The sequence below is a fragment of the Glandiceps talaboti genome, chromosome 13 (assembly GCF_964340395.1).
Source record: "Glandiceps talaboti chromosome 13, keGlaTala1.1, whole genome shotgun sequence".
Classification (NCBI taxonomy): Eukaryota; Metazoa; Hemichordata; class Enteropneusta; family Spengelidae; genus Glandiceps; species Glandiceps talaboti.
The window spans coordinates 15776579-15798073 of NC_135561.1; the positions used below are offsets into that span (position 1 = coordinate 15776579).

The 21495-nt window shown below is 35.2% G+C and overlaps 1 protein-coding gene and 1 non-coding gene across 2 annotated transcripts; both read right to left on the bottom strand.

Moving 5' to 3' along the window:
- Positions 1-2185: 2185 nt before the first annotated feature.
- LOC144444339 (MFS-type transporter SLC18B1-like) lies at positions 2186-15336 on the bottom strand. Its single transcript, XM_078133752.1, has 13 exons — positions 15141-15336; positions 14673-14768; positions 12109-12182; positions 10721-10868; positions 9685-9753; positions 8961-9051; positions 7791-7927; positions 7184-7282; positions 6362-6456; positions 4623-4718; positions 3775-3849; positions 3382-3525; positions 2186-2279 (listed from the first exon to the last, which is right to left on the bottom strand). The coding sequence occupies exons 1-13, from the start codon at positions 15315-15317 to the stop codon at positions 2186-2188; spliced, it is 1395 nt and encodes a 464-aa protein (XP_077989878.1). The 5' UTR covers positions 15318-15336.
- A 4299-nt stretch (positions 15337-19635) lies between these two features.
- Positions 19636-19709, bottom strand: Trnan-guu (transfer RNA asparagine (anticodon GUU)). The gene has a single exon. It is a non-coding gene; the product is annotated as a tRNA-Asn (tRNA).
- Between the last annotated feature and the right edge of the window lie 1786 nt (positions 19710-21495).

Consider the following 21495-nt stretch of genomic DNA (forward strand, 5'->3'; position numbering starts at 1 on the left):
TCAAAAATTTTATGTGAAATTTTCGACTGCACACTCGGTCTTTGTCAGCACATTGACCCTTGCCACTGGTTCTGCGGTTTTGAAAACATTTAAAATAACTATTATTTTTCCCATTTTTTTCATAAATTATGATTAGGTCATTCACATTTTCCCTTGGCTGTACAAAGAAAATATTCAGGAGTACTAACTAACTGAAACATATATTATTACATTGTAGTTTGGTAAAGTGTACATTGAATACAATACTGTCTTATCTTTGTGAGAGCAGAGTCGGTAGATGAAAATAACATCAACATATGACAATATAACAAATATTGCAGTATTCACTTGACATAAACATGGAATATTTGCACTCATGATTGCAGTGTTTTCTGCTGCCGGTTCAAATTTATTATTTCCAGTCAAGAAAATGGCACAGAGAACAACACAAGCAATTGTACAAATACGTCAGGTACACCACACTGGGATGCCCTTAGAGCTAGTAACAGTTAAGGCATCTCCTAAAACTAGAAGAACAATTCTTGGTCTACAAATATAAAATGGGATGTAGAGATTCAGTCAACAATTATATATGTATACAATAGAACATTTCCAAAATGTAGATTCCGGTGAACATATACAAAGTGTACATGACTACTGCAGACATCTTAAAGTGAAACTATAATTGCTGTTACAGTAGATTTGTAAATTCTAAGAAACTTCTTAAATGTTTGGAAAAACAGAGTAAAAAATACATTGAAAACCTTGCATTCTTAAAATGACATCAGCTTATCTCATTCATTGTTGATGTATTAGGAATGACAAGAAGGAAAATAAGAGTGGCTGTTTGTGTAATTTGACAAATGCCCAAATAAAGTGAAAGGGGAATCTCATTACAATTTCTCAATGATATAATCAATCCCTGAGGTGCATCATTACTCCTACAGGCAAAGATACTTGAGGCAATTTGGTGAGCAATGCACTAGGCAATTCATCAAATACAACTAATTGCTGTTGTGCATACGCACATATTAAATGGACCTTGCAGCATCACAAGGAAACGGAAATGGTGAAAATTCTTCTTGCGTTGCCTGTTGAGGCCAAAAATAAATTGTTTGGTTTCATTTACCTAACCCCACCTACTGCCAAACCTACACCTTTTTTGACATTCAAGGAAAAATAAAATAAAAATGCAAAAATTATGAAGTCTTGGGAGAGTGGATGCAGAAAATGATATCAACTCAAAATGACAATTTAAACTGTTCTTAAAATCTGGAATGGCTGTACATCTGATGGGAAGAAATCAATAAAACAAAAATCATAAGGAAAAGAATGGAAAACATAACTACCGGAACTAGATGCTCACACATGGGGAAAAAATCAACCTACTCTACCTATTCTAAAATTGAGTGTAATCGGAACCACATCATTTTTCTTAGGCCTGAATTGCCCCAAGTTACCATCTGATTGCATCACAAGTGTGCATGATTGCGTAAAATCACATGCAATGTTTAATTGCTGCATTTTTTATTTTAAACATTCTATTTCAGCAAGTGTTTCTCTGGTGTAAATTTGACTTTACCACAATGGTTACCACTTATCACTAGTATTAAACGATGTTTATGAATGTTTGTTCATTGAATATCATTTTGTCCCAAACATGAAAACACTAAACGCCAGGAAAATTAATATCGGTGTCAACGAATCTCAATTGAATGTAGTTTTATTACTGTTCCTAAGTTGTCCTTAAATTTTCAGTCATTTTATTGACAGCAAGTTTATAACTTTCTTTTAACTTGCTGCGGTAAGACTTGACCTTTACAACCGACCTTTTAAGCTCTATATGTTTACGCATGTGCTAAAATTTAGCATGGCAGCTCAAACAGCAATTAATTGCTCCTTCTACGCACTCACTCATAGATGCTAGCCTCATCACATGCAATGAATTTCTCAACAAATTGCTCTATCTATGTATTGGCCCTTACATATAAACTTCATATTTCTAGTTCACCTGCTGTGATAGGATTCTTTCTACATAATTGGTTTTAAATGTTTCATTTAGTTTAGTTACCAACAGCAACCAGCTCTGACCTCTAGCAATCTGCATAGTATGAAAATCACTTCGTCAGGTGACTCTGAGCGTGCATCATTTACTGGAGTACCTTTTTCTTCAGACTCTGCAGTGTTTTACTTATTGTTAAAAATTTTATACATTTAGTAGAGGTGATCTTTCATCATTTACTTCATCAACATCTGCAGTACTTGTTACAACAATGGCTTTCTCTGTTGGCACCCTCCTCCTACATAGAAACAAAATGAACAAAGTTATTTACAGCACAAACCTGTTAACTTTTTTTATTTCAAATTCGGACAGTTTATGTAAGTTAGTTAGTAAGTAAGTAATTATATTATAGTGACATGAGGTAACACGATACCTCCCAGCCCATCGGGCTTTTAAGTCAACTAAAAAAAGGTGCATTGACAATATAGAGGTTACAGTGAAAAAAAGTAATTGTACATACAGTGTGAGCAAAAATAAAATTAACTCTGACACAAAGTTTCATTCTGTCTTAAAAGCAGCTTCAATGAATTTTGCTATAACAAAGTTATTTACAACGCAAACCTGGCAACTAATTTTTTTCAAATTTGAACAGTTTGTGAAAGCAAGGAAGCGATGGCCACAAGAGTCATGTTCTGCAGGCTTAGAAAACTGCTGTACATAGTATGGTGATCTTTCAAGGCTATTAAGGTCAAAGATATTCTAGTTTCAATAGTTCAGCTTATTTGTTGAAAATGATGTCATTTTTATGAACTCAAAAATTTAGCGTGTTCTTATGCCATGTGATTGGCATCTATGACCATATGTTTCTCTTAGCCATTATTTTCACTGATATGGTGTCCCCTCTTGTGACATTAGTGAGGTCCAGATGGACATATTTACATGTACATGTGTTCTATATGTGTAGCATCATAGTCACATGATTCGAAGCAACCCAGCCATTCTGTATCAAAGGATGCTACGTCAAAATGGTGGTCTACACATAACTGTAAATAAGTTCTAGGTTTTTTTTCATTTTTCTTCTAATAAATGTTGTATTTTTTATATCAAAGTTCGGAAGCATAACTTTAAACTAATTGTTTGGTTTTTGGTTTTGGAAGGTGTAGGTGTAGGAAAAATGGCAAAAATACGGACAAATTTTAAAAACAAGTGTTTGGCATTCTTGACAGAAGATGTGTTCAGAACACATTAAATAAACATAATTTTGTTTGCGTCATTACGTGTACACCTGCACGATAATGCTCCTATAGGCGTACATGTTCTAACGTGTATCTAAACCTCTCTAGTATCTTGTAAATTAGCACCAAAGAAGGTAACCAGAATATGACATATTGAAAACACACCCTTTTCCACACTGGTACTCCCACAGACAGAATAACATAAGACCAAATGCAGCAAATAAGTAGAGTGCAGCAAACACTGTTGATGCCCAATTGAAACCTAAAGCTCCAACCAATGCTCCACCTGCCGTTGGACCAACAAAACTCCTGAAATTTGAAAAAAAGAAAGGCATGTGAGTTCAGTGTAAATGCGAGAGAAACAAGATTACTTGGGGGAAACGTGTGTTGTTTGGTAAAGACAAACTGAACGACACTCTTCTTACTTACAGTTTGGGAAATTAATCAAACTTCGACCAGAACACGATCCCCTTGACCACACTGGTAAAAGTCAAGCAGTGATTTAACTACTTGGCCACCATCAACTCACAGCATAGTCAAGAAAGCATACATACTTACCCAAGAGAAAATAATCCACTAAATACACCGGCAACAACACCGTAAGTTCCTAGATTGTCGGGCATTCCATACCACCTGAAAATAAAGAAATTTGTTAGTCTAAAAAAAATGAACAATGTGAAAGAAATATATATTGATTTCACTGTCAAAACCGAGTAGTATACCATTCCCAGGGGTGGTTTATTGCTATTATATTATACGAGTATATTGTAAATGTCAGAAACAAGATAAGACGCAATATTTTCTGGTTTGATTTGCATCCCCATCCCTGCATGGACTACAATGTTCGTAGACGAAGTCAACATCAAAATTTGGACATGTGCCAACTGTGCATTATCGCTCATTTTAGATGTGCTAGTTTGATGTCTAGACCAATCAGATCTCTCGATTTGCGCCATCAATATACTGGTATAATATAATTATGAATTTGCCATTTAAATTTAATGTTTGATCATAAATAATATCCTTTGGGTATGGATATTTTCATCAAAATTTCTCTGTCTTGGAAGATGTCTCAGTTTGGTAAAGTTATGCGAAGATAAGTTCAACGTTGAAGATCAGCTTTATTTCCTTATCCAATCAGAAAGGTGTTTTCTGTTTACACTTCATTGGAATATCATGACATTTAACATCCCACATCGGAAGCGATATTTCATGTCAAGCATCATGAGTGATTGATCGGGGGCATGAGTGTGAGATATTGTTTAATATGTCAAATCACATCTAAGCATAACAGTGCTGTACTTGAATTGTGCAATTGCCAAAAAATCAAGAAAGTAACATTTAAAATGTCTGATCTACATATAACTATAAAACAAAAGTTGGTCTGGTTTTTTTTGTTACATTACCTTGCAGTAGTTATCAAATCATGAAATGTTGGTACAAGTGAACAACCAATAGATAAACCTAGAAGTACCATGGCTAAAATTATAATCCATAAACCGCTGTAAGAATAATGTAATACACAAATAAATATGATTATTATGAGTTATTTAAAATTAGTTACTGTACACAACAAATAGCATAATTTGTAGCCTGGAATTAATGTGAATGGGTGTTTTGAATTCGTTATTTCCCCATTGGAAATCAAAAATCAAAATTCCCCTTCGCCTAGATTCTACCGAGGCTACATAATTTGAGATGCTGAGAACTTTCCATTGAAAACTGTCAGACTGTTCCCGCTATAGGTTGGGATAGGTCTTGTAGGGTTGGGATAGGTTGGGATAGGTCTTGTAGGGTAAGGATAGGTTGGGAGAATCTTGTAGGGTAGGGATAGGTTGGGAGAATCTTGTAGGGTTGGGACATGTCTTGTAGGGTTGGGATAGGTTGGGATAGGTCTTGTAGGGTAAGGATAGGTTGGGAGAATCTTGTAGGGTAGGGATAGGTTGGGAGAATCGTGTAGGGTTGGGACATGTCTTGTAGGGTTGGGATAGGTTGGGAGAATCATGTAGGCTTGGGACATGTCTTGTACGGTTGGGATAGGTTGGGAGAATCGTGTAGGGTTGGGACATGTCTTATAGGGTTGGGATAGGTATTGTAGGGTAGGGATAGGTTGGATTTGATTGGGTTGGGTTGGGTAGGTTAATGGATAGGTTGGTTGGATTAGATAGGATGAGGTAAGGTGCAATCTGGATGAGAATATGTTGGATAGGGTTTGGTAGGGTGGGCTGGAGTAGGGTTGTGTTGCAGTGCAGTTAGGGGGTCTAGAAGGATTTGGTTGGTTGGATAGTCTGTTTGGTAATGTATTTGTTTGTAATTATTACCATGAAGTTTGTAAATTGCATGTGTGTTTCTTTGTTCATCACGTCTCATGTTACTTCTCTATTTGCTTCATAGAATATAATGTACTGTAGATTGTTGTATTAAACTTGGATGTTGTGTTTTCACAGACAGTAGAATCCATAATGTACTCACCAACATCCTAAATGAGATCCTAACACTGAATTTAGTTGCATAAGAATTATTTGATATTACATTCCAATTAATAATACATTAAAGTGGCAATATGGATTAGAATTGGGTATTTATTTTGGATTTTTACTTAATAAAACAAGTTTACTATGTTTCTCTACTCGAAAAAAAAAAATCTTAAATAAGATATACCAAGACCTTGTTTGTAACTCAATAAACTGCAAACAGATGCAAAAAGTTTTTAAAAGTTTGTTCTTGTATACACAATAACAAATATTTTAAAGTTTTTTTAATGTTTTCCAAATTATTGAATTGCAAATAAGGACTTGGTATTTCATTTCACACTGTTTTTGTTTTCAAGTAGACAAACAGAGTAAAGTTGTTTGATTACTTAAAAATCCAAAATAAATACCCAATGTAGCTGAAATATTATATTTTGTGCCATATATAATATATTTACATACATTTCCTACTAAACATTTTAACGTCACCAACACCTTTGTTTCTCATTCCTCTATATGGCCACTTCATAGACCCTGGAGGGTCTATGCTTTAATTAATGTATCTTCATCACTTCTAGTGAAAGGGAACTTGATCAAAACAGGGCATGTTACCATATCAGATTTTGACTTTTTAATTATCTATTTTCGATTATTCAATGAAATATTTCATTTACCTTGTTTCACTCATAAGCAGAGGTGATGGACCCATATACAGAAATGCTGCAGCTGCTCCAATATTACCAATGATCATTAGTAATTTTGGTACATTCTGAAGAAAAACAAAATTTAATCATAAAACTGATATATAAAATTCTCAAACAACATTACACCCTGATCACTATTCTCTGGTTGAAAGAAAAATATTTATTATGGCAATAGAGCACATAATCTCAAAAAATGGTCAAAATTGTGATTTTTTGTGCATCTCCACCTTAAAGATGCAGCACATTAATTTATCTTCAAATTGAAATTCATCTGTGTTGGTAAACCATAGTATTAAATTTGAACTTTTGTTCCAAACACAACTTTGAAAATTTTACCTGAAATTTTTGACTGCACACTTCAGTCTTTGTCAACAGATTGACCCACTATTCCGTACATGTGACCTTGTGAACCTATGACCCCTTATTAGACCATGTGTCCATAAGGTCACGTGTACTGAATAGTAGGTCTATCTATTGACAAAGACTGAATGTGCAGTCAAAAATTTCAGGTAAATTTTCAAGTTGTGTTTGGAACAAAAGTTCAAATTGAATACATTACTTTATATTATGTGAATCATGGTCTTTTATCCCTTCATATACACTTGCTTTAAGTGTTATATTATCTGTTATTTTAAAAGGTATATAATTGAAATATTATCTTCTGTAGCATATATGGTATGTTTACATACATTTCCTACTAAACATTTTAACATCACCAAAACCTTTGATTCTGATTCGGCTGTGTAGTCACCTACAGCAGTAAAGATACTCATTACTGGAGAAGAGACTTACCTTTTTATCTGTAATATAACCCCAGAAAAAGGCTGAAATGGTATACGTTGCAGAAATAATGAGAAACATTAACCCCACTGATGTTGTATCTAGATTATACTGAAAAGACAATCAAAAAGAATTACAAAAAGATATCAATTGTAGTATTGTACTGATAATTTGTTTTGGCTATATATATATAATAATGATAAATTTGTTTTTGTCAAAGTTCATCTGAATTTGAAATTCAAAAGCACTGATCAGATTGCTTTCATTTGAACAATTTCTCGTCGAGACATGCAAACTCACCAAAGTAATTTCTCCACCAAATCTCAAGGCAATTGGTCAGGTGGCTTTTGATGACTTTAAGTCATTTACACACACACACACACACACACACACACAAACACACACAGAGCACTGCACACACAACACACACACACACACACACACACACACACACACACACACACACACACACACACACACACATTTTATGATGCCTATAGCCCTACTGAACTAATTTAGGGTTCAGTTGTGCTAAAACCTAGGGTTCCTCCAAGATGTGTTTTTGCCATACAATCTTGACATGTAGACTAAAATCTTTGACATGTAATTACAAAATTACCTTTTGTAGATGCTTTGCCAAGGTAGGGTCTAAAAAACTCAATGCCATTGACCCAGCTAGTACACAGGCACCAGTCACTAATGTTGATGGTATAGATAGTAATTGCATCATAGAACCAGATTCTGGTTTGGTGCCATCTACAAAATGGGAGGTAAAATTTGGAGATACAAATATGACAAGTAACAATTGAGCAACAAAACATGTAATAACTGAAAATCAAAAAGGCTATAATCAATCATTTTAAGAGATACTGTTACAACAATAGTAACATCATATACTCAGTATCAGCTTAGCAGTATCAATTCCAATGTAATTCAATGGAGCGCATGCGCATTAATTTTCCATTATCACACCTCGGCACACTTTGCCCAAAAATGGCAAACGGCGCACTCATCATTATCTGTTCACTCAGTGATTTGGCTTTGTTAATTTCTTCACTATATTTATCTCTTTTTGCTAATAAAAGATATTTCAGTGCCAAGTTATCTGATTATTCTATTCAAATGATGTTTCAATACCACTACATAGGGTATATGATTAAAAAAACTTCATGGCCAGAACATGGGTTATGGGCCCTCCTAAAGTCAGGGCTTTCTGCCGTACAACCTCAGTCCACAGAACCCCTATCCAGGCCATAAAGATTAGTACAATAGAAGAACATCAGGCTCTCGTACAAAATGATTATTGATGGATTAGGCCAAGAATATAAATTCAAACGACTAGTGCCTAATTTAATGATTAGATCAGGTAAATGACACATTTGATGCTTAGTAGCAGTAATAAATATTAGATTTGGCAGGCAATTATTTTTGGCACCACTTGTCAAAAAACTTGAATGTTCTTTGAGTTGAATCTAATTCAAAACAACCAAATTGCATTGCGTATATCATGCAGGGATCTGCACAATTATGTTGATCTTCAAAAGTTTAGTGGCAGTGTCAAGATTGAGCATCATTCTCGTCCTGAAGTTAACTTTATATTCTTTTTTAGTACTAAAAAAAACACTATACAGTGACATTTTTTGGTCTTTTTTATTGATTTCAACTGAGAATAGGTTGGCAGCAAAAGTTTAAAAGAGTTTATTTCTGAGGCACATTTCACATTAACATACAAAAGGGGGCAATAGAAGTGCCAAATAACATGCGAAGAAAATAAATCTGGTGTAAATACCTGTTTGGCTGGGTAAAATAAGCATGTTGAAAAATACAATTAGCAATGTAAAACCTCCAAGGACAGCAAATGGCAAGGTGTATCCTCCAAGCTGTGACAGAATATAAGTAATATCAAATCACAATTTGCAATAAGGATTGCCTTACTGAAATCTAGGATTCTCATGACCTGACTTACCCTTATATTTTCTCTAATCTGGTGGGTTTAAAAAAAAATAATAAAACTGATGACCTCTACAGTAGGATTAGATAAAATCGCAACATCTTTGATTGTCAAATGGTAGACCCTGAAAGTGTGTATCTAAGGAAAACTTGTTTATTGCTGAAATTCATGAATTTAATAAAACAAATCAAAGTTTATTCTGACTTAAAATTCTCATTTCTGAGTCCATTCAGACTGTTTAAAAATGATTATGTATGACAGTATATCACCAGCATGTACTCATATACATCTTATATTTTTTTATACATTAAAAAAAATATATTTTTAATCGACTGACCCATCATTCTTAAAGTGTTATGATAACAAAGAGAGTTAAGTATGAGTGTAAGTAAGGTTACTGCTTTCTTATGCTGTAAAAATTTATAAAAATAATGGCACGTCTGCTTTTCTGTTTCTCAGATATTCAAAATTCATGGTTTGCTATTTGACAAACACAAAGTGGTTGTATTTAACAATGAGAACCTTGGATTTCTAGAAGAAAGTATTAAAAAATGTATCTTACCGAGTACAAATATCCACCCAATGGTGGTCCTATCATAAAACCCAGACCACTGAAGATCTCAAGTACACCCTGTAAAAGGACGACAATACAAAGATATACATCAGCACTGACAGTTGTTTCCACTTCTGTAGCCTGAACTCCAAACTAGGGTTGGAATTTGGGTTACATATGCAGAAACAAGACAGGATCTTTTTGTCTACGATATTACGAAAACCTATTACAATATGCTCTAAATACAGCAGTAAGGATCGTCTCTCATACCAAGAAGTTATTTCTCCAGTTCTTAGTGTTGTTGCATTCTTTTTGCCCAAAATAAAGTCTAATAATAAAAATGGTCATTAAAAGATTAACATGGCAAATTACACAAGTGCTCGTTCACAAAACTAAGTGCATACAAGTAAACAAGTGCTGATGGAATTTAGCATTCATGGGAAAAACGAAAGGAGGAAGAGAAACCTCAGAGTAACTCCGAGGGCGCTAATTCATATCAATGCCTGGTGCTATTGAAGCATGATTGAAAATTGATGTTTGAATGCTATAGACAAAGGTCCGACTACAATTTTGATGGTACATCTATAGCTTCAACTCTAGTGTCTTTAACCAAGAATACTTAGATATTATTCCACATATTTTTCTTTGTTCAGCCAAGGAAAATACAAGTAACCTAAGGGGCCCTTGTCACTATGATTCGCTAGACCAGTAGTGACAACTCTTAGGTCACAAGTATTTTCCGGCTGAATGAAGAAAACTATTGTAACATAATATAATTATACCATCGCCAGTAATATCAAAAAAATATCCAGGAAAGTAATGGCATTTTGACTCATATTTCGAAACACAGCAGAAACAGTGATGTAGACGCGTGTTGTCGTGACATAGAACGACCAGAGTATGAATTACATATATTTTGTTGAACCCAGTTCATGCACGGTATAAATGCTAATAATGTCAGCTTGTGCCACTTTTGGTAAAGAAAGATATCAAAATGTTTCAATTTTTTAAAATTAAATCATGTAGCAAGTTTACAGCTACTTACAAATGTCGTTGCTAGATTATCAGGAAATGTCCTTGCTATGATAGCGAAGGCTGCAGTACCCGACGCAGCGGCTCCTAGTGCTTCAACAGATCTTACCACAAAACAGAACACTACAAACTCGGTTCCAGGAGATAATTTGTCAAGAAACCTGGTAAAAATTGACAAAAAGAATAATTCGTGATTTTTGGATCACTTGGGTGTTTAATTTTATGAACCCATGTACAATGTAAAACCTGCTAAAAACCTATAAATATTAATATTTTCCATCGCTTACTTTACAAACGGGTGCCTAAAATATACCATATTAGAGCGGTTTAGATGCACATATCAGGGTCACGTGATTCGAAACAGCCCACGCGTTGTGTATCAGACGATGCTATGTCAAACTGGCAGTCTACACGTAACTGTAAATACACGTTAAGTTTTTGTCATTTTTCTTCTATTAAATGTCATATTTATATTGAAGTTCAGAAGCATAACTGTAAACTAATCATTCAGTTTTTCGTTTAGGTATGTTGTTGTGGGGAAAAATGACAAAAATACCGACATGTACACATTCCATTGTCTTTCGTGTTTGTGTTCTGAATGCGTAACTACACACAACTTGTGTACGTGGCATTGTGTGTATGCCTGCATGATAATGCTCCCCTAGGCGTACACATTCTAGCCTGTATCGAAACCTCTGTATACTTCTACCAACTTGAAAACTATTTCCATAGCATAAGGCAAGGAGATACCAGATTAGGGGTTAAAAATGAGGATTACAATTGTCAACATACATGCCACTTGATCCATTCACCAAATAGTCAATTTTCTGGATCCAAGATGCATTGCATGAGACAATGTTGTATATGTTGTTACATTTACGTGCTCACGTTACATTTGAAATAACATTTTCATTGTGAAAAGGTGGAAAAACATGTTCCCCTCTTTAACTATGATTGATTTTATTGAACAAAGACTAAACACCATCAATGACAGAAAACAATTTTACTTCTAAACCCAGAGTATAGTCAGGTGACAATCATCTCCCCAAGTAGTGTCTCCCCAAGTAGTGTGTGCAAACCCCAAGCGCAATAGAACTACATGGTGTTCTATGGTAAGACATACGATGCATCCTGGAACTGGCAACAGGTCCACATTCCAGATAAAAGAACTACATGAATACCTAAATGTTACATCATCCAAAAAAAATGACAAAATAATTTGGAGTAATAGAGATTGACAGTAACTTTTGTTATAGTACTTAGGATTCAACTACTGTACAGAATGACTCTGTTTAGCACTCCAAGTGGCCAACATATACAATCTTTTGTCTTTATGATACACCAGAATATGCTATCTTGTAGAGATCAATATGAAAGCTATATCATAATGTGAGAACTTACCCAAATATTATTGCACAACATCCACAAGTGAATGAACCAGAGAGAAACATAAACTTGGCTCCTATTTGTGGTAGCTGAAAATATCAAAATTTAGAATTGTTGATTAGAAGCTGTCACAGAGATCACAAGGCAAGGTAAGTTTGTTATTTTTGAGTATCGCTTTTGAATTTCAATTTTGTCATGGAAATTCAAAACTCTGATACGAGAAACACAGTACCATTAAAGCCACCAATAAAATAATGCATAATGTACCATATAAGGAAGAACGTGACTGGAAAACCAACTTCATTTGAAAAATTAAAAATGTCTCAAATCACCCAAAACTTAGTGTTTCAAGTTATTTTCTAACAGGGTTACTGAGTTTATATCAACTTTTTACTCAAGTGAAACTATCTACATAAAACCTCCAATAAACTATATAATGTTAATGTTGATGAATACTTTAAGAGACATTACAATTGTCATCTGGCATTGAACAGTTATATTTCAATAGTCTTTCCACACTTCCAACATGTATCAAGTCAACATTTTCACAAATACAGTGACAGATTTCTTTCCTGTAATATATTCATAATACCTGGGTATATATAGTCCAACATTAGGAGATAAAAAATCTGTAATACTCTCTAAAATGGCAGTTTCATAGACACTCTATGAGCTCTGTGAGTGTGTTACATGATCAATTACGTCATGTAGCACAAATAAGTATCATCGTATTCAGCCCCTCTTTATATGCAGAGTAGGCTTTCAAAGGCTTTTATTTCTGAGGTGCATAGTGTGTTACCATCTACAGTGTCAATGTAGTAAGTAGGGTGGTACTATAAGCTAGACTGTTTTTTTTTGCCAGCTGAGACTGGCAAACTGAGCCTGGTCTCAGATGGCCATTTTTTTTGCCCTCTGACACTGATCTCAGATGGCTATTTTTTGGCAAACTGCGACTCTCAGTTCATGGTCTCAGTTGAATGTTTTAGGTACCCTTACATAACTCAGGTATATGCATAACTTTAGACCCTACATGAAAGGGCCTATGGCATAACTATCTTTTATTCACCTGTTTTTCACATCACAGACAGCACACATTCCTCTTCCCTATGTATACATTGACCTTTTTTCAGGTTATTTTGTGTTTTTTTAATTTTGTACATTGTACTAACATGGTAGAAGAAAGGCAACCAACCAAAGTACATAGCTACAGATAAATAAATGATAGCATACGATGGCCATTGTCAGCACACATAGCCTACTTCTCCATTGTGTTGATCAAAGTCTCACATAGTCAGTCAACTTTTCAGAAAATAATTTAAACAGTGCGGGAAGTTGGAATCTATATGGGTTATCCTATTGCAACATTACATGCCTCCTTGCAGCAATGGTAAAACACACGCAGTTGTAACACACCAAGTCTGTTTACCATGTTCTGACTTGTCAATATACAATCACCTTTTTTCTTTTTTTCTTTAATAATATTTATTTAACTATACAAAGACAAAGCAAAAGGAGGGAGACAACTCAGCAAACATAAAGCACAAAACACGCTGACCATACAGAGCGGAAAAAAAGAAAATGTAATAAAAACTGTTGCAACCCAGTCAAAATACTTTCCTCAAGTTTGTCAGAAGTGATCATCTCTTTTGAAATTTAGTCTGTCTGTTCTTTGTAATGGCACCTTAGTTTTCAATCTTGTACAACTGCTTGATTTGCTCAGTAAAATTTTGGAATGGTGGATGCCTTGCTGATACTCTGAATTTATAAATAAACTACTTAGCTTGAATTACCGAGAATTTCTGAGAAATGTGTCGATTCATACAAAATACACAATCACTTGGTATTTATCATTTTTATTAGGCTATGCAACCTAAAATGACATCACGAGACAACAGTTTCTCAAAGTGACGTCTGTACGGACAATCATCAAAAATGACTAGTGATTCATAATTTCAACTGTCCGTGCATACATGTTTTCACAGCAGACGAATATGGTATACTGCAAAGTCTGGCATAGAAACTCCATAAGTTTTTTAAAATATTCTGAAGACAATGCCACCCTTGTGTCTAAAAAGGACAAATTCATTATTTATTTTGGATAAGATGTTGTTTGAGGGACACCCTTCACTGTTATTGGAAGGTACACCTATGGAGTGTGTTGCGCATGACATGCGATCACGGTATAACAGGAAGGCATAAAAATGAAGGAAATGATGTTGTGTGTTACAGGACACATTCTGATTGAACTTACTAATACAATATTTGCCAGTCTCTCTCAGGCAAGTGGGTCACCCCAAAACTGACACTCCCTCATGGAAACAGACATATCATGTTGCCCTCATGATCAATCACGTCAACACCTACATGTGTCTAATTTTTTACTGTCCCAGCAGAAAAGTAACGCACTGGAATTCAAGAATGTAGGTACATTGTATAGATCTAATTTTAATTCTAAACTCTTTTGTAAAATGTGGTTCTTGTGAAGACTCAAAACACTTTCTTCAATGTTCCCTTGAAACTCTCTCCAGCAACTTTTTTTTTAGTGTACATGATGTTGCGATCAAATTGAGTGTACTTACAAATTTTCCTAAAATTGGAGATGATATAAACATCACTAGTGCAAATCCGCCAAAGATAAGACCAATTATCGTATCAGAAGCACCCATCTTAGTAGCCTGAAAAAAAATAACAATGAAAATAAAGTTACATTTACAGAAATAGTATGTCTGAAATTTGCCTATACTTCAGTGTAAACAATATGTCATGAATATTCAATGTGCAATTTGAATATATAATTTCTGCAGACTCCCACAATGCAACAGCCCATGGTAAAATTACCATATAAATGCACAAGATCAACTTGATGTTTCTCTGAAATTGTACGTAATTGTAGGTGATGTAAAATCATGAAATGACTCTCCAGAACCCAAGTGTATGAAAATCACTTCAATTTCTGGAGTGGTGTTCCCCTGTTAGCAATCGTGTGAAGCATAAACAATAATGAATCCTTCAGTCTAAGAAATAACCTATAAAGTGATTATCCTTACCTCAATAGGAAAGAATGGTGCCATGATACTAAAACTTGTAAAGTCTGCTAAGTTAGCCAGAGCAACACTGACTAACGTCAACTTCTGTATTTTTGTTATCCCAGATTTTTTCTCATCGGGATCTTTATGTTCAGTCTGAATACTTCCATATTCATTTGTGTCGGAATAATTCTCCATGATTGACACGACGCCTGTAAATTATCGGTTCTTGTACTTGCTTTGTCAAATATTTTTTTTTTAAATGTTGATGTAGACTTCTATGTCTTATTAAGTACTTTATACAAATATAAAGTTGAGAAGTTTGAGCTTCGTACGGATAAAGGGGAACAATTTTACACTTTGTGTCACAATATAAGAATAAATTTAGAGTTGAAAACTGGCCACTGAGATGGCTGGTTGGTGGCAGTGTACCACTATACTCCTACAGCAGGCTTTCTAGGGAAATAAAAGAAAGAAAAAAGAACATCAAAGTTTATTAAAAATATGATGATGATCATGGTGGTGGTGGTGGTGAGGAAGGTGATAATGATGATTGTACACATATTGTGATTTCCAAATTGTAACATGTATTTTGGTGTAAATTGACAGATTTTTATTTGACACCACTCTCTCCCCCGCTGGCTGGCTGGCTGGCTGGCTGGCTGGCTGGCTCTCTCTCTCTCTCTGGCTCTCTCTCTCTCTCTCTCTCTCTCTCTGGCTCTCTCTCTCTCTCTGGCTCTCTCTGTCTGTCTCTCTGTCTCTGTCTCTGTCTGTCTGTCTCTCTCTCTCTCTCTCTCCCTCCCTCCCTCCCTCCCTCCCTCCCCCCCCCCTCCCTCCCTCCCTCCCTTCCTCCCTCCCCTGAACAATATCACATAAAATGGTCATCCTATCATTCTAATGTCTATGACCATACATCATACAGGGTCAGTGCACTTCAGACAATCTCAATGAATTGACTTAACATACAGAACTTTAGAGATCCAGGTCATTCCTTATCTGACTGTGAGTGTCATATCTGACTGATAATGATATCACATCAAATCTATCATAATGTACACATAAAACACAGGGTGTCCACCAGTTAGTGTTTGTTGCCAGGACTTCAAAAATACAATATCAATACCCAATAAATCTAATATTATCTTTATCATATATCATACGTTATACTGACCTCAAACTTGTTATACCTGGTATGGTATGAGTCATGTGACAAATTGTCTTGTTTAATTATTACCATATGACTATTCAACAGCTGATGATAATATAGGCACTGTAAAACTTTAACAGTTTAGAATGTATCTAATGTAAACAAATCTGACTGATACCTATCTATATCAATTTGCAAGTCATCCTAGTACCTGATTATACTAATAACACAAATAAAGCAGTTACACATTGCTTGCTTTGTTCCTACCCAGAATGTCGAATTTGAAATTTAATCGAAATTGTTCCTACTGTCGCAACATACACAAACATTGGTTTGAACCAATTTAGTTGAATCAGTTTGATAAACCAATAAATCAATCAACCAACCACTCCAGAAATTATGGCTTTGTCAAGTAATCTGTCCATCAATTAATTGTTCTGTCAATTAATCTGGCCCTCAATTACTAAAGTAATCTGTCAGTCAATCAATTAATTGAATTGGTTTGTCAATCATTCAATAAATAATGGGTTTGTCAATCAATCACTCAATCAATTAATTAACTGTTCTGTCAATCAGTCCCTCAATTACTAAATAAGGGATCTTTCAGTCAATCAATTAATTGGTTTGTCAATCAATTATTGATCAATTAATTAATTAATTGGTCAGTCACTCTATGACCACTAAATTATAGGTTTGTCAATCAATCAATCAATCAATCAATTAATTAATTAATTTGTCACATAAATTATGGTTCTGTCAATTAATCACTCATTCAATCACGTAATTAATTAATGGCTTAGTCAATCAATCAGTCTTTTAATATATTTTATTACACCTCAGAAATTCTTATACAAGCTGTAATTGGTCAGAATTGAATCACATGACCTTTATATAGACTATTCCCCGTGCGGTGATATTGCCTGGAACTATTGCTCGCTGGAGTTATTTAGACTGGTGTAAATTCTGCGCATCACAACAGTGATAATTTCTACTGTTGCATGCTCAACATGACAAGGTTACTACAGTAAGAAGCAGAAGTCGAATAAATATAATTACAAATGAGCTGTAGGGTCACTAAAGCTCCTACAAATAACACCATGTCCTCTGTCAATGGTTATTCATTCACAATTTGTAAATGCACCATGAAAGGGAAACTTTTCTATCGATGATGAATGATTTTGAACAATAAGTGGACATGTGAATGACTGGCTGGTGTAATATGTTATACATGTGCTTGGTAATAATTTAATGCCTGCCCTTGGGATGGCCCTCTTCACCAAAATGTTTTGATAGAGTGTCAACCCTTGAGCAGGCACTAAATTGTGATACTGTCCTTTGTCTGTCGTCAGTCAATCTATCAATCGATGTCTGCATTCAATCATTCATTCGTTCATCCATTCATTCATTCATTCATCCATTCATTCACTCATCCATCCATTCATTCATTTCATTCATTCACTGTCATCATACCATATTTCTGTAAAAAATATAACTCTTCCAACCCTTTAGTCTAAGATTAATGATTTGCTAGTATCTATGTCTGTACAAATTCATAGGGGTATTTACATATTGAAATGCCCATGTGCCCATATGGTTACAGTTGCCCCTCCCCCTAAACAAGAAGAAGTATCCTATGCACTGATTCTCTGTAATCTCTGTGAGTCAACTGATAAGATAACACAGTAGTGTGAGTCAACCTGGGATTGCACCATAGATTTTGATTTGGAAATACGGGTTTATTTTACTTTGTACTGTTCGTACAATCTAGCTGTCACACGTTTTAAATACACCCGACAAACCATGACATAAACCCCAGCATAAACCCTAAAACTCGTCAATTATGTTTTACATATGTAATATTGTCTGTTCCTTTCAGTTCCTAAATGATACACTGTGTTTGTCCTAGCAAAGCTGACGAACAGTTACTCGCCGTTTTGTATGTACCTTCATAACATTTATCGAATAGAACGGTACGGCAATACTAGTAATTACTACAGTAACATTAGGTCAAGGTGTCTTCAATTGATACGTATAAACGCCGGTATATCATTGCATGTTCTGTGACCTACGTCGAATGGAAACCTTCCTGCTTCCATCCTGACAATACACGGTCGTGATATTAATTAACACGTGTACTGATACAGTCGGCCTAAATTGCAAAAAAAAAATGTATAACACCATAACATACTGATCACCAAAGCAACACAGTAAGCCTTCAAATAGCAAAACGATCGCTACAGTGCTAAAATACACATCATGGTTTACGTCACTCACCTTTCACTGTTCAGTGATGCTGATATTTTTCTCAGTCCTTTTTGACTCAGTGTGAATGCCTCCTTGTAACAAAAGCCGTGTGAACTGAATATGTGGGGTGGATAGTTCCACAGAAAATGTGGTGTCAATCGGTTGTGCAACACTGAACTGTTGGACTCATCTTGTGTATGTGTGGGCTGAGAAGGTCATAGAGCCATGTCCTCAAAAGAGTGCAGTGCTATCTAGTGACAACCCGCGATGTGATGACGCCCTCACAGTCTACACACGATGTGGTGATCTATATCTGCATGATCTGAGATCGAGAGAACAGCCGCCGAGGGCGATGTAGCGCCTAAATGGCGCTCAGGCAGGGCTTAGTTCAAGGCTGAGTTAGTTATGTTTCAGACCACTAAGAACTTGTTTGAGGTTGTATTTACGAAAACAAACAAGCAACAGTAAACAAATATATAAACAAATATTACCAACAGCTCAGTGTAAACTTTGACATTGTTGGTACTGTTTTATAATTATTACCATATTTGTTGATGTTTGCCAGTATTTAATTGTTTGTTTGCTTAGCTTTGTTTGTTTATGTATTTGTTTGTTTGTTTGTTTGTTTTCGTAAACATAAACCTGAGCGCCCTGTGGAACGAACTGTAAAAATCCCACATTTTGTACAATTTCATCATTATATTTATTGAAAAAGAATGAATTCGTGCAAAATACCTAATATTGGGTTTTAACTGATAATTCAAATGAGACACTTCCCGAAGACAACATCTCCCAAAGAAGCTATATTATAGTTATAGAAGTTGGGTCTTCGTCAAAGTCTAGAACTGTATTAGGTTAATAATGTACAGCGCCACCTATCATTGAGCATTGACCAAGGGTCGGCTATGACGACACAAATTGACGTTTTAGTAGTCATTAATTATGTACTAGATATGATAATGAGGGTTAGTTTATTATTGCAGCATCATTTCAACCACGAAATGTAGACGATGGTATAAAAAAAATATCATGTATTGTTTTGTGGCAAAAGTGTTCAGTAGTATGTTTTCATGTCACAGTTTGATCAATGTTTTCTTAATTCGGTTGTTGTGACTAAAAATGAAACGTCCCTGGGTGGGCTTGAACCACCAACCTTTCGGTTAACAGCCGAACGCGCTAACCGATTGCGCCACAGAGACGCCCTGGTACGAAAGCTATGTTTTTCTTGTTATATTTCAATACAACCTACAAGCGTAAAAAAAATACTGACAGAGAGTTACCAGCTGTACTCCAAGGCCATGTGACACAACATGTAATACATTTATAACTAAAATCTATAACCTTTCATATTTCACAAGTTAATTAGAGAGCCTTCAATAAATTACATCGTGGAGACTCGGGGGGGGGGGGGGAATTAAGGACTGGATCAGTCCTCGGGAGATGGCCATATATTAGAAGATGGAAATTTAATTAGAGGAGGGACAATGTTTATTTTCAATGTTTATTTTCAATTTGACTCATTTTTTAAAACTAACTTCGCATTATTTATGGCCGTTGTGCTAAATGGTGACCCTTCCTCAATTTCTGATCTCCAAAACATGACACTCCCTGTTCAAATATTTCATATAAAAACACCATCCCCTTTGGCATAGTTGTTAAGAGTTCAAGATTAGTAGTAGTCACGAGGTCCTGGGTTCGAATCGTACCGTAACCATGCAGAGACTGGGAATTTGTCTGTAGTAAGATCCCACCACATTCATAGTTTTTAGACTAGATGATCTCAGTGAGCGCACAACATCCCCAATATACCACACTGTTCCCCTTTTAATACTAGTAAGTGAGACCCGCTCCTCTCCTCTCCTCACACCACAACTAACAGTTAGTTCACTGCATTTCGTATGTTGGTGGGATGTGGTAGCAGTTATACGATTTTGAAACTGGTGGCAGCGGTGGAATCATGCCAAAATCACAAAATAATAACGCGATGTTAGATTTATAGAATGGGTTAAGTAAAATGTGACCATCCCCTAATTTCCATTTTCTAAAATATCGATTTTATACTCGAAATAGCTATTTATAGGTTGAAATTGTGACCACGTTGGGCTGCTGAATTTAGGGTGCTGACACAAAAATGATTTTTTTTTTAATTTATTGTATTATTATGTGAGGTACAAACAAATTATGTCAAAACCGATAGAGTTTATTGAGCTGTGGAAACTAATTTCCGGTTTTGTAGTGTATATTTAATTTATCGTAATTACGGAGTCTATATGACTTCGATAGCTAATTAATTTCCGAAGCGATGATGTATTGCAAGTGAAAGAGACGAGTAACTGAACACAAAAACATTAACAAACTGAGATCATAATCGCAGATATTTACATAATTATGCACATATAGTACCAGTGCATAGACTATAACAACAGAGGCCTGTCAGCATCAACACAGCAGAATATTGTCTTACTCGTTACTAGAATTGCAATATGGTATCGTAGGGCTCAAAAACATTATTACTAATGACACTGCTACATGTAGATTTCATCGACCGTCTTAACAACAGTGCTACATTTTGCTTGCATGAAGTGCCTTTCGTTTATTCACGTCCTTATAATGTAGCAAAAAGTAAAGTTATCATCGAACCAGACAGATGATGTAGAATCTAACAATGTTTTTTATTAAAAGCCGGACTATAAATTTTAGCAACTTACATCATATTAACTACACTAAGTTGTACCTGACACATTTAATTTTTCACCAAATAACTAAAGATATCTTCAGAGAAAATTGATTAATTATTCATTTTATTTTTAAAAAGACATTGTATCTGTTAAATAGTGGCCAACATTATATGTAGTTACTGCAGCACCAAGCTTGAGCGAAAACTCGATTTTGAGTCCATTACCATGTTAAAACTGTAGTAATTGTGACTGGAACACCATTTTTTGATCGGACAACCAAAATTTGTACACTGGTGTGGGTGTTACT